The 12,688-nt window shown below is 32.1% G+C and overlaps 1 protein-coding gene across 1 annotated transcript; it reads left to right on the forward strand.

Moving 5' to 3' along the window:
* The first annotated feature begins 1,243 nt into the window (after positions 1-1,243).
* Positions 1,244-7,405, forward strand: LOC107816210 (protein EARLY STARVATION 1, chloroplastic). Its single transcript, XM_016641907.2, has 11 exons — positions 1,244-1,712; positions 3,167-3,258; positions 3,410-3,603; positions 4,429-4,468; positions 4,623-4,704; positions 4,812-4,889; positions 4,980-5,105; positions 5,732-5,853; positions 6,362-6,401; positions 6,536-6,610; positions 7,066-7,405. The coding sequence occupies exons 1-11, from the start codon at positions 1,420-1,422 to the stop codon at positions 7,220-7,222; spliced, it is 1,299 nt and encodes a 432-aa protein (XP_016497393.1). The 5' UTR covers positions 1,244-1,419; the 3' UTR covers positions 7,223-7,405.
* Positions 7,406-12,688: the final 5,283 nt, after the last annotated feature.

A 12,688-nucleotide genomic window follows, 5' to 3' on the forward strand; every position in this document is an offset into this window, starting at 1 on the left:
AGTGCGGTTTTCCGATTCGATTTGAACACCCCTATAACTGACCATTTTGTTCTACGTCTTAAAAAGTGTGAAAGGAAATTCAAGTAATTTCGTTGTTCTAAAGAGAATGAAACCTTAGCAATCGAATAATGATTTTTTTTTTTTGAAATGTGATCTTTTCAATACCTTATATTGTAATTTATAATATAAACCCACCTCATGCAATCACAAAATAGGTACTTTTATTTCAAAAAATTTAAAAATCAATATCTGACTTCAAATCGAAAATTAATTGTGCACATACTAATATATGACCCTCCACTTTTTAGGATAAAAATAGTATATATTTTTTTCAATAAAAATATATGCATTTTAAGTCCACAAAGTTGCTCTTTATTCCACTTAACAAAAACATAACTACTTATAACACATCTAACTACCCAAAGAAAATCATAACATATCTGAATCATTTTAACAAATTAAATGATGACTTAAGAGTACTCAAATCGAAACAATGTAAGCCACATTGAAAACAAAGCAAGCATCATTACAAATGGTTGGTATTGTTAAATCATAATAATCTTTCACCATCAAGATTGCGATGGATAAATAAAATCTCTTCATCCTTAATTAGATGTGTCTGGTTCGAACTTTGAAATATTTTTTGTTTTGTTTTGGTAAAGAGCATTTTCTCCTTTAATCAACCAAATATAAGGTACGTGACTCTAAGTGGGCGTTTGGACATAAGAAGTGTAAAATTTCAGAAAACAGTGAAAATGATATATGAAAATTAGAGTTGTATTTAGAGATGAATACAATTTTGGGTTATTTTTAATTTTATGTAAGGTGATCTAAGTGAAAATTTTGAAAAACAGCTTCTAGGAGTTTTTCAAATATTCGAAAAATTCTGAAATTTATCTTCAAGCGAAAATTGAAAAATTATGACCAAATACTGATTTCGGAAAAAAATAAAATAAAAATCGAAAAAAAGTAAAATCTTTTTTATGGCCAAAGGGTAAATTAGTCAAAACTCAATGGGAGTATGAAACATGGGTTAGAAACAAAAAATATTTTTATTTGCCATTTGTGATTTTGTTAATAGGGGATTGGCAAAGAGAGGGTCCAAGAAAGCTGATTCACTAACGGAAACGTGGCAAATCCAGTGTGGCAAAATGGATACAAATCACAAGATACTGGACCCAATCGCAAATACCCACACTAAAAACTTAAAATATTTTTCGAGATAATCCCCCCCCTTTTTTTTAACCAATTCTTACTTTTTGGTCCTCTTCACCGTCAAAAATATTTTTCTATAAGTAGCCAAAAAAATTCTCCTAATTTCTCTCTTCCAATTCTTTCAGCTGCCTAAAAACCTCAATTTCTAGGGCTTAATCAACACATTCTCTACTAATTCCAATGGCATTTTCCTGAACAATAATAATGGCGGCTTCTTCTAGAGGATTCACAGCGCCCATAGGGGCTAAGCTTGATGTATCACCCTCTGCTTATTATTATTACCGTAATAATGGGGGATTTGTGGAGTTCCGAAGGAAGAAGAGGAAGTTAATTAGTAATATAAAATGTTGTTGTTCAGATTCAGCAATGCCAATTAATTCAGGGAATGGTGTTGATAAAAGTGGAGGAGGTGAGGATTGGAGGTTTGATGCTAAGAAGATCAGTGCTAATTATATGAGGATTCAAGCTTCTTCTTCTATGCCCTTTCCTTCTCCTCAGTAAGTCACTCTTTATAAATTTATGTGAAATTGTTTGATTGAGAACTGAGTTTTAAGACAGAAAGTCTTTGGAATTTGTTGTCTAGAATATGACAGAGACATTTTTGTGGCAATAAATCATCTCATTAATTATAAAATGAGAAATTTAAAGTTAAATTATTTCTAAATATTATAAAAAGGTGTCATTTTTTTTTTTGGGAAATGTAATTTTTATGTTACATTTTTTCTGATCATTCTTTATTGTATGGTAGCTTGGATATCAATTTGTTACAAACAGTAAGTAAAAATAGAGAGTTGAATTCATAGAAGAAAAACTAAATTTCGTCGAAGTAATAACTTAGAGAAGCCTGAATGAGTAATCGAACGAAACGGGGCAAAATGGGTGGTTCATATTGTTTGTTGTTGAACATATATTGAGGTTTTCTTTGAGCTCTTTAATAGGTTAGTGCTATATCCCTTGCAAAGGTTTTGAACAATGTCATATTTGGAGTAAAGAATTCTATTTGGATAGGATTTAGTATATGCTGAAACTGCATTTCCTCAATGTTGGTTAGACTAATTAATGATTTATGATTATTATACGAGCTAAAGTCACAACCTTTCTTAGTTTCTAGGATATTCTGCTTTTCAAAAAAGCAATGTGATATATATATTTTTGAAAGAAATTAACTTTACATGTTCCTTATCAGAAAAAGAAATTAACTTTACCTGTTATCTGGCTGAAGCTGATAAGGCATCACATGGGTTTGTTTGGGATAGACGTTAAAATTTGCCCAAGTGCAAACAAAAGGAAAAGATTTTCTTTCTGCCATTTGTACGGTGTAGATATTTGTATGTTTGCTCTTCCCCATTTCAACACAAAGTAGGAATTTTATGTATATAATCATTAACACATAAACCCTCTCAAATATGATGCTTTCAGCAATCTTAATATGAATCTGTATAAGATTAGATTTTTCTTGTTTTCTTCAAAGGCAGAACTTTGCAAGTTGGGTCTCGTGATCTTTTCTACCACATAACTTATTGCCTCAAAAAGTGTGAGTTTACCAATGGAATATCTTAGCAATTTGTCACGCTTGCTTGTTTCACTTCATACAATTAATTTCACTGTTTATTTGGATTGATCTCCGCCATCATTAAGGAATGGAGAAGAGAGAGGTATCCTGTTGTTAAAATTTTCGGCATTTTGTTGATATCACTACTTGGTCTGCACTACTAAATAGTCTTTACATAGAAAGATGATAACCTTTGCTGAAGGGTCATTAACAAGCCATTCATTGTAGGCTTGATAATCTTGATGTGAAATTCCAAATTAGTCTTGAATTTCTAGTATCCTAGAATATCTTCACAGTTATTGACTCACTGTTTCTCCTTTGTGCCTCCTTTTCGATTGATTGCAAGTGATGTTTGTTTTTATTGAAAATTTTGTTTTTCATCAACATTTCGTTATGCAGGTCTAGATTTGTTTCAAAGCCAGAAAAGTTCTTTTCACGTTGTATCCCAAGAAATTCAGGCCCTCAGTCCCGTGACTCTCCACCAAAGCGAGGTACTTGTGGTTCCTTCCGTCCCGGCTTTATAACATTCTTTCTCTTTTCAGATGATATTAACAGTTACCCTCATTGCATTTTACCTATGTAGGGTCTTAGTGTCTTAGTGGTATCTGATGATAAATTTCCTGATTATTCTTCCTTTTATAGACACTGGTATTGCTAATGAGAAAGACTGGGGCATCAGTCTGTTAAATGATAATGTCAATGAAACTGGGAAAAATGAAGATGGCAGTACATGGTACCGAGAGAGTGGAGAAGACCTTGGTGACAATGGATACCGATGCCGTTGGACAAGGATGGGTGGTCAGAGCAATGATGGTACCTTAGAATGGAAAGAAACGGTACATGTGTTTTTAATCCTGTGATCGGTGTACAGTTGCGTTGTTTATTTTTTTTCCGAGTACTGACATATCACATTTTTGCATAAATGAATTACCTGATGTACAGTTGTGTTGTTTATTGTCATTTCTGCTCATAATATTTTTATTAGAATCCAAGAACAAATTGCAGGTACTAAACTGAAGTGAAAATCTGAACACAGAACTATGATGTCTCTTAACTACATTGATGACACGAGTAAGATAAGTAGAGGTTATTTTAGTTAAGAACCACTCCCGTTAGTCACCACGGAGAATTAATTTTCTTTGCTAGATTTGGTTGCTCGTTTTTTCCTATGGTTAGGGTTGTGGAGTATCGAACCAGTCATAAGTTCCTGGAACTACATATAAAAAACGCCTGGAATTTGGGGAATGTTTAGCTATCAGAAAATTAACTCTCTTTCCTGAACACGGATGCAGTTCACTTTTTTGGTTAGAGCCTGGGGATGCTTGTATATAATCATTTATTGGGCTCAGGGATAAGTCATAGTGGTGTACATCTTAGAGTATTGGTTGTGGCTTATTACAATAAACTAGTTCTTTTGTTGGCCAATAATAGTTGCTTATGATTGATAAGTGAAAATATTGGAATTCTCCTTCACACCTCTGTTGAAAAATACTTCGAATCTAAGCCTAGTTTGTGGAGTGTGTAAGAGGATAAGGAAATTAGGGTTGTCGTTCATCACTGTTGTTTGGATTTTAAGCTCCAGTTTAGACATTATTTTATAACCTTGTCAAGTACCATCCCAGGTGGATGCATTTAATTGGATTTGTTGATCTCCTTGACAGTGGTGGGAGAAAAGTGATTGGACCGGATACAAAGAACTAGGTATGGCTTTTTGCTTTTTTCTTTCAACTATGTAATATGTGGCTGCATTTGGCTAATTTATCCATCTTACAACTGTTTTTAGTTATTCCACTTTCATCCTTTATTTCTGCACTTCATGAAACATTAATAAGTTATCCTTTTGGATAATTGGCAGGTGTGGAGAAATCTGGGAAAAATGCTGAAGGGGACTCATGGTGGGAAACATGGCGGGAAGTTCTTCACCAAGATGAATGGAGGTTATTACACATTATCTTAGATTCAGTGATCTTATTAGCTGCCGAGTACTTCTTTATTGCGCCGAGAAAATTATTAAAATTGTGTTGTGCTGCATTTCAATCTGCAGTAATCTTGCTAGGATAGAAAGGAGTGCACAAAAACAAGCAAAATCAGGCACAGAGAATGCTGGGTGGTATGAAAATTGGTAAGAGATTTTGAGGGGAACATTTGTTTTACCTGGTCATGCACAGTGGAATTACCTGCAAATTCAATAAGCATGTTATTTTATATGCAGGTGGGAAAAATATGATGCGAAGGGTTGGACAGAGAAAGGAGCCCATAAGTATGGCAGATTAAATGAACAGTCTTGGTGGGAGAAATGGGGGGAGCATTATGACGGAAGAGGATCTGTTCTTAAATGGTACACACTTTATTCTATTCTAGTGTGCATTTTCAAAACCAGACTCCTGCCTGGTTAATGCAATTGAGTTTTGGTGAAAGCATAACTACTACAGTGTTCATTGCTAAACTGCTGGCATGTTTGATGTCCTACGACCAATTTTGCCTTTAACTGGTTTTATACATCCTATGTCACATGGGCAATCACAAATACTTTGACTTTGTCCTTCAAGAAACATAGTAGTAAACTAGAACTGCAACTAGTCATAAGTGCGTGGGTAGGTGTGCTCTAATGTTGGACTTTGATTTTGCTACTGCATTTGTTATCAAGTTCCAGAATTTGTTGGTGAGATAATCCTTAACGTTATGGTCATCCTTATAAGTCCCCAGTCCCCACTGATGCGCCCTCTAGAATTGGACTTTCATATAATTGAAATTCAGCTGATGCTAGACAAAATAGCTTGAAGTGAGGTTTGTAAAAAGTCTGTCATTATTCTCCTTTTCCTGAATATCGTTGGTGATGGCAGAAATTTGTAAACAATTAGCTTTGTGAAGGGTGAAATTTTTTGTTAAATCCTCCTTAGCAATCTTGAGTTGCTAATGACAAGTTGGTTTATGTTGCTTATAGTTCCATGCTCCTTTTCTCAGGACAGACAAGTGGGCGGAAACTGAGCTTGGAACAAAATGGGGAGACAAATGGGAAGAGAAATTTTTTGCTGGCATTGGTTCACGACAAGGGGAGACTTGGCACGTGTCACCCCGCGGTGAAAGTATGCCTACCTTTTGTTCATTTGAATTACAACTTTACCTTCCAAAAGGACTTAGGTGCTAAAACATATAAAAACCAATTACTAAAAAAATTTCATGTTTAAAGTTAAGCTGCAAAAAGAACTTTCCCAGTTGTCATAGAAGAAACAGTAATTAGTTTACTCATTTACACCCTCAAGTAGGAAGAAATATGTTTTGGGAAATTATTAAAAAGGATAAACAATAGAAAGATGTACTATAAGTAAGCAATTATAGGGGTGTGAATCTACATGTTGCAGCTTAAAACAACTGCAGCTACATAATGAAGTTGGTATTTTCTGAATGCTTATTAATCTTTTACAAAGCAACTAGCATAATTTCATGTACTAATAATTGTTAAGCTATAATGGAATATTTTGCAAATATTTGGAAGAGCTGATATAAGTTCATGTAATATGTGTTTCTTATTTTGAGTTTCAAGGTAACTAGTCGTCCAAAACTTTTCTTATTATTATTTTTCTAATTTTCCAGGATGGTCAAGGACATGGGGAGAGGAGCACTTTGGTAACGGGTATCTCACAATTATGAATTTAAACTTGTATTCAGTAAATTAAATTATATTTTATCGGTTGCACGTCCATTTCCATGGCACTTTTTACATTTTGGAAACTTAAAACGGAAGATAATGTTGTTTCCATGAATCAGCAAAGTGCACAAGTATGGCAAGAGCACAACGGGTGAAAGTTGGGACATCGTTGTGGATGAAGGAACTTATTACGAGTAAGTTATGGTCACCTCTTCTAATATAAGTAGGATTTAACTTATATACAGTTTCTTTACTCTAGCAGTGTAATTTAACGTGTTTTAGCAAGTTGCTTGCTTTATTTTCCAAGTAATTAGTTCCACATATTATGTACAGCTACTTGTGTTTATCATTTAAAGGTGATCGGATAAGGTAACTCTTTCACGCTGTCAGTGTATAGAGGTTGAACTCGTTTAAGTACCATATGTTGTGGATAGTTCCTATACAGTCAAACCTCTATATAACAACGTCGTTTGTTGCGAATATTTTTGGATATTATAGCGAAGTGCTGTTATAAAGAATATATATTATAACATAACATGAAATTTGGTTCCGCAAAAGCTTGGCTTTTATAGTGAAATGTTGTTATATAGGGATGTTATAGAGAGGTCTGACTGTATATTGAATTAACATGTTTTACTTATTATTTTAGGGCCGAACCTCACTATGGATGGGCAGATGTAGTAGGGGATTCAACTCAATTATTGTCAATCGAACCTCGAGAAAGACCGCCTGGTGTATTCCCAAATATGGATTTTGGTCCATCTGTACCTCCAGAAGATGAATTGCCTCCCCCTTCCTTACAATGACAACCAGAACAAGGTGGTTTCTTATGAAACATGGTTTATGTTGGATGTTGGTAGTTGACAAGTTCTCAAAATTTGATTGTATTTGGCAACTCTCATTTTGTAAAAGAAGATAATTTACCACTATTAATTTATTTCATTCTTTTAGGAATTTAAATCAAATTTCCATTGCTTGACATGTTTTAAGTATTTCTCGAGTTCAACTTGATTGTACTCTGCAGCAACTTCCAAGTCTAGCTAGAGTTACTAGTAAACTTTTTACAAATCCAAACAGGGTAGTCTTGCCTTTTAGGTATGGGGGATAATATTTATATATCATGGTAGAATATCTTGTAGAATCTTTTTTGGTAATTTATTAACTCTTAGTACTAGTAAATAGTGAAAATAATGTCTGCATTGTAGAGCATACTATATGAAGTTGTACTAAAACTAGTTTTTCTGGTAAATTTGGGTCTGATAATCCCAAAAGAAAAACTAAGCTAGAAGCAATAAAGATCAGAATCTAGGAATCCATTAACAATTGTGACTCCTTGATCACATGAAACTATCCTAAGTTGATCACTAGAAGGTACAAAAACTAAAACATACTAATAATATAAAAATAGTGAAAAATAGGAAAAATATCAACTATGTCCATTTATAAGTAGCTTACTATAAAAATTAGTCAATTCATAAAATATTACTAATATTAGCCAATTAGCTATTTGTAGTCAAAAAAGTCAAATTTTTGTTTTCTTTTGAATGAGCGTTATTAGAATAGATTGAGTACATCTTAATGAGCTTGAATCTCAGTTTTGGGATGATTAATAGAGTTTTAAGGTGGTTTGAATTGAAAATTCGAAGTAGAACATGAACATAAAAAACATGATAGGTGTATCACTTGTGTATACATATTTATCAAATGTATATCCATGTATACCTGCGTGTGAGATACATGCTTGATACTAGAGGTATACATAGGTCGGGTTGGTTCGGATTTTACGATTACCAAACCAATTGTGTCGGGTTATTAAATCTAAAGACCAAACCAAACCAATAAAACTCGGGTTTTTCAATCTCGGGTTTTCTCGTTTTTCGATTTATTTTCCGGTAAAATCTTCGTAGAACAAAACATATAACTTGTACTCAAAATATTTCTTTAATCCTTGTAAGATACAACTATATAAAGTATTTTCCAAGAACATAATACAAAATATGAGATGTGTCATGGCATTATCCTAAAATATTCAACAATAAAGACAATAAAATTATGTAATAAGAATATTGCTAATTAAAAAACCATAAAAATAAACATAATCTAAAAGTGTTAAGTTATGTTAAAGTAAGTAGACTAACAAGAGAGTATTAATTACATGATTAAACGCTAAAGAAAAAATAAAAAATAGGTTATGCATTTTTATCCAAATTATTGCAAAACAAAAAATAAATATTCAAGACATTCTCGTCGTAGTATTAACTATTGAATGGAATATTTTTTGTTAGCATTAGTATTGATTTGATTTTGGTTTGGACTTTTGTTAGCATTATTTAATTTACTAATATTAATGGCTATAAAACTTATTGGAACAATCAAAAGTTCTAAGTCCAACCTTAAAATAATACCTTAAAAGATAAAATTATGAATTTTTTAAAGAAATATTTATAAATTACATCACAATAAATATATTTATATATCTAATATATCTAAAACTTCTATATATATATATATAATGTCGGGTTGGTTTGGTTTCGGTTTGACTTTCTTTAGTTAAAACCAAACCAAACCAATTTTGGTCGAGTTTTTTTTTCAATACCAAACCAAATCAAACCAAACCATAGTCGGGTTTTTTTTCTCGGTTTGACTCGAATTATCGGATTGGTGTGGTTTGTCAGTTTTCTTTGTACACCCCTACTTGATACATGTTTGGTACATGTGTTGCAGAAGAATTTTTTGAAGTCGATTTTATATAGGAAGTTTGATACCAAATCAGTCCAAATCTCCTCCAATCTTCCTTAAATTTTGTATATTGACTCATCTATACGTTTTCAATGAATCTCAACCATACCCATTGAAAAAGTTATTTTTTGCTCATATTTTTTAAATATATATATATATATATATATATATATATATATATATATATATATATATATATATATATATATATTGTATTTCATCACTTTATTTGCTACCTTATCCATGAAATTTCCTTTCCATTTTGTATTTAATATTGCTAATCACACTTGAAAATATGGAAGGAGATCTTTGTGTATGATTCTTGGAGAGAAAGAACCTTATTTCTTTGAGTTTTTAATTTTTATATGTGTTTGACTAATTTTAGTAAGTTTATGATTAATGGCTAGAAATTGGTAAGTTGGAACTTTTTCGGGACATTTATGTAAGGTTCCCTAAAAAATAACATTTATACGTTAGTGTGTATAACTTAAATCTTATGAATTATCCCAAATACCTTATTATTTTACTTTACAACACTTATCAAAATGAGATTCTAGTAATTTTTATTTCTATTAGGATTTCAACCTTTAATCTTCAAGAATTGTCTTTACTTCATTGATAAAAGACCACTCCATTTGTCTAAGAGAATTAATTTGTCTTCTCTTTCAGTCGTCCAAAAATAGCTTACCTTTTTTAAAAGAAAATATTGATATTCCACTTTAAGCTAAAGTAATTTAATTCTCGCGTTTCATCTTCTCAGTACAAATTACAATCACAGTACAACTTTATTATTTCATAAAATGGTTTTAAAAATTAAACAAATTTATACTCGAGAACAGAATTGTGTCTCAAAAAATTATTCTTATATTAATATTTAATTGTTTAAATTAAAATAGAATAATAATAGAATGAAAAATGTGATGTACCGATATTTAAAATGTGTGAGCCATGACCAAGCACTTGTCGAGAAGCTTCTTCATAAAATTAGTGTCCAACTTGACAAGCTACACGTGGCGTCCTATCCCACGTAAAATTTAGAATCCACCAATATTTTACTACTACTCCCTCCCGTCCAAAATAAGTAGCCGTCGTTGTCACGGAGCATGGGAAGGACGCGCGACGATTACCCCGAAAACCTTCGCTTGCTTGGAGGCATCTGGAGGCTCACGCCGTTGTTGCTTGCTGCTTGCAGGCTCGAAAATCTCTCTTTCGCCTCTCCTCCCTGATTTCAAAAATGAATTAATTATTTTTTTCCTACATTCTTCTTGGAGTAACTAGTGTTGGAATATGTGTTATGAGTGTTTATGCGAGATAATAAAGGTTAATATGGTCAATTCTGTTGCTAATTAATGTAAAAATGTAAATTTCTTAATCTGTGTGAAAACACCCAAAAAATCACTTATTTTGGACCGAAGGGAGTAATATTTTATGGTGTTTGGTCAAATAAATATTTTTTGCTAATTACATCTGTCACAAGTCTTAATCCATGACACATGACTGATGTCGTCTGCATTGAGATTACAAATATAAATAATTAAATGGACTAGGAAGTGATTAGTCAGAAAGAATATATGCCAATTGCTCGATCTGTTTTGCATTATTTTCACTTTTTCAAACCTTTATTCCCTGTATTTATTCCTCCTACTAAGTACTAACTCAGTATTATATTTCCCATTTCATTCATACTCTTTTGAGTTTTTTTCTTTTAACACTGTTAACAAGGAAAAGGTAAATCAATTTTTTACTATATTGATTTTAATTAAAAAAAGGTCATAACATGCAAAGATTTTACAAAACTAGAAAAGGACAAAAAGAAAATGACAATAAGAGGCGGAGAACTTAGGGCTGTTCATTCGGATCGGATATCCGAAATCCGAACCGATCCATTCAATTTTGAATTTCGGATTTCGGATTGGATCGGATTTTGGATTATGTTTATTAAAAGTTCGGATTTCGGATTGGTATATTTTAATCCAATCCAATCCGAAATTCGAAATTATTAGGACATGTATAAATACTACACTTTAATTTACATCAACCTCCAAGTTATTACCTTTACAATTGCTAGATTTAGCTATATTGGCACCATAGTACTCTCATAATTGCATAAACATGAATTTTTCTTAATGCATTGCCTCTTTTACAAAGAAAATATACATATTAGTTTAATTTTGAGGCATAATAATACGATCCGATATCCGATCCGATCCAAACTTTAAAATCCGATCCGATCCGATATAATTCGGATTGGATTCGGATTGCATTTTCTAGAATCCGAAATCCGAAATTCGAATCCGAAATATGCTAAATCCGATCTGATCCGATCCGTGCACAGCCCTAGGAGAACTTATGGGTACGGAATTCTAATTATTTTTAAGTTATTATGTTTTAAATTAATAAGTTGTACATGTTTAATGAATTTTATCAAAAAATACACCAAAGCTATTGGGTTCGGCCGAATTGTTACTCAATCTCTAGCTCCGCCCCTGATGACAATCGTAAAGAATGTCAAGTATGGACAAACAAAGGAGAATACAAAATTTTAAAAGAATGGCTTTTATTGAAAACACAAATGAATAGCAATAACGTTTAACTCATGAGTCATGACAATATAAATTTGAATTTTGAGCTACTACATTATCTTTTGGGACAAAGGGATGCATCTACTTTTTTCAGATTTATCCACTTATTTTTCTGTATTCGGTATTTACACTAAATAGATAAATAAATTATAGTATTATTATGTATATTCACGCACACATATATATAATTAAATTATTATTAAATAATATATATACTCTTACTTTAATTAAGTGTTAATAAATATCGAGGACAAATATTTATAGCCTGTTTGACCAAGCTGCAAAAATCAGCTTATTTTGAAAATTGATTTTTCTCAAAAGTGCTTTTGGTGAGAAGTAGTTTGTGTTTGACTAATTAATTTGAAAAATACTTCTGAGCAACAATTAATGTTTGACCAAGTTTTTAAAAACTGTTTCTAAGTGTATTTTTTTCAAAAGTGTTTTTCAAAAAAGTACTTTTGTAAAGAAATTACTTTTTTTCTACTTCTCCAAAACTGATTCTGCTTCTCATCAAAAACACTTTTTTCTCTTCCAAAAGCTTGGCCAAATACTTCAACTTTGAAAATAAAACACATTTTTTTAATAAAAAAAGTGCTACTAAGATGGGAGAAATTTGGTCAAAGAAGCTATAATACATGGAAGTTAGATCCATGGTCTGGTCTAGGATAATAGCATGCAATCACACTTATTACTCTCTATGTTCCAATTTATGCGGACCAGTTTGACTGAACACGAAGTTTAAGAAAAAAAGAAAACTTTAGAAATTTGTGGTCCTAAACAAGTCAAAAAGGGGTCCAGAGTATTTGTGTGGTTATAAAAGCTTCTCACTAAGGGTAGAATTTGAATTTAAGCTAAATTATTTTCAAATTTAGAAATGGGTCATTGTTTTGGAACGGACCGAAAAGGAAATAGGTTCACATAAACTAGAACGGAGGGAGTATTATTTTTTTC

This window comes from Nicotiana tabacum, chromosome 12, assembly GCF_000715075.1.
Source record: "Nicotiana tabacum cultivar K326 chromosome 12, ASM71507v2, whole genome shotgun sequence".
NCBI lineage: Eukaryota > Viridiplantae > Streptophyta > Magnoliopsida > Solanales > Solanaceae > Nicotiana > Nicotiana tabacum.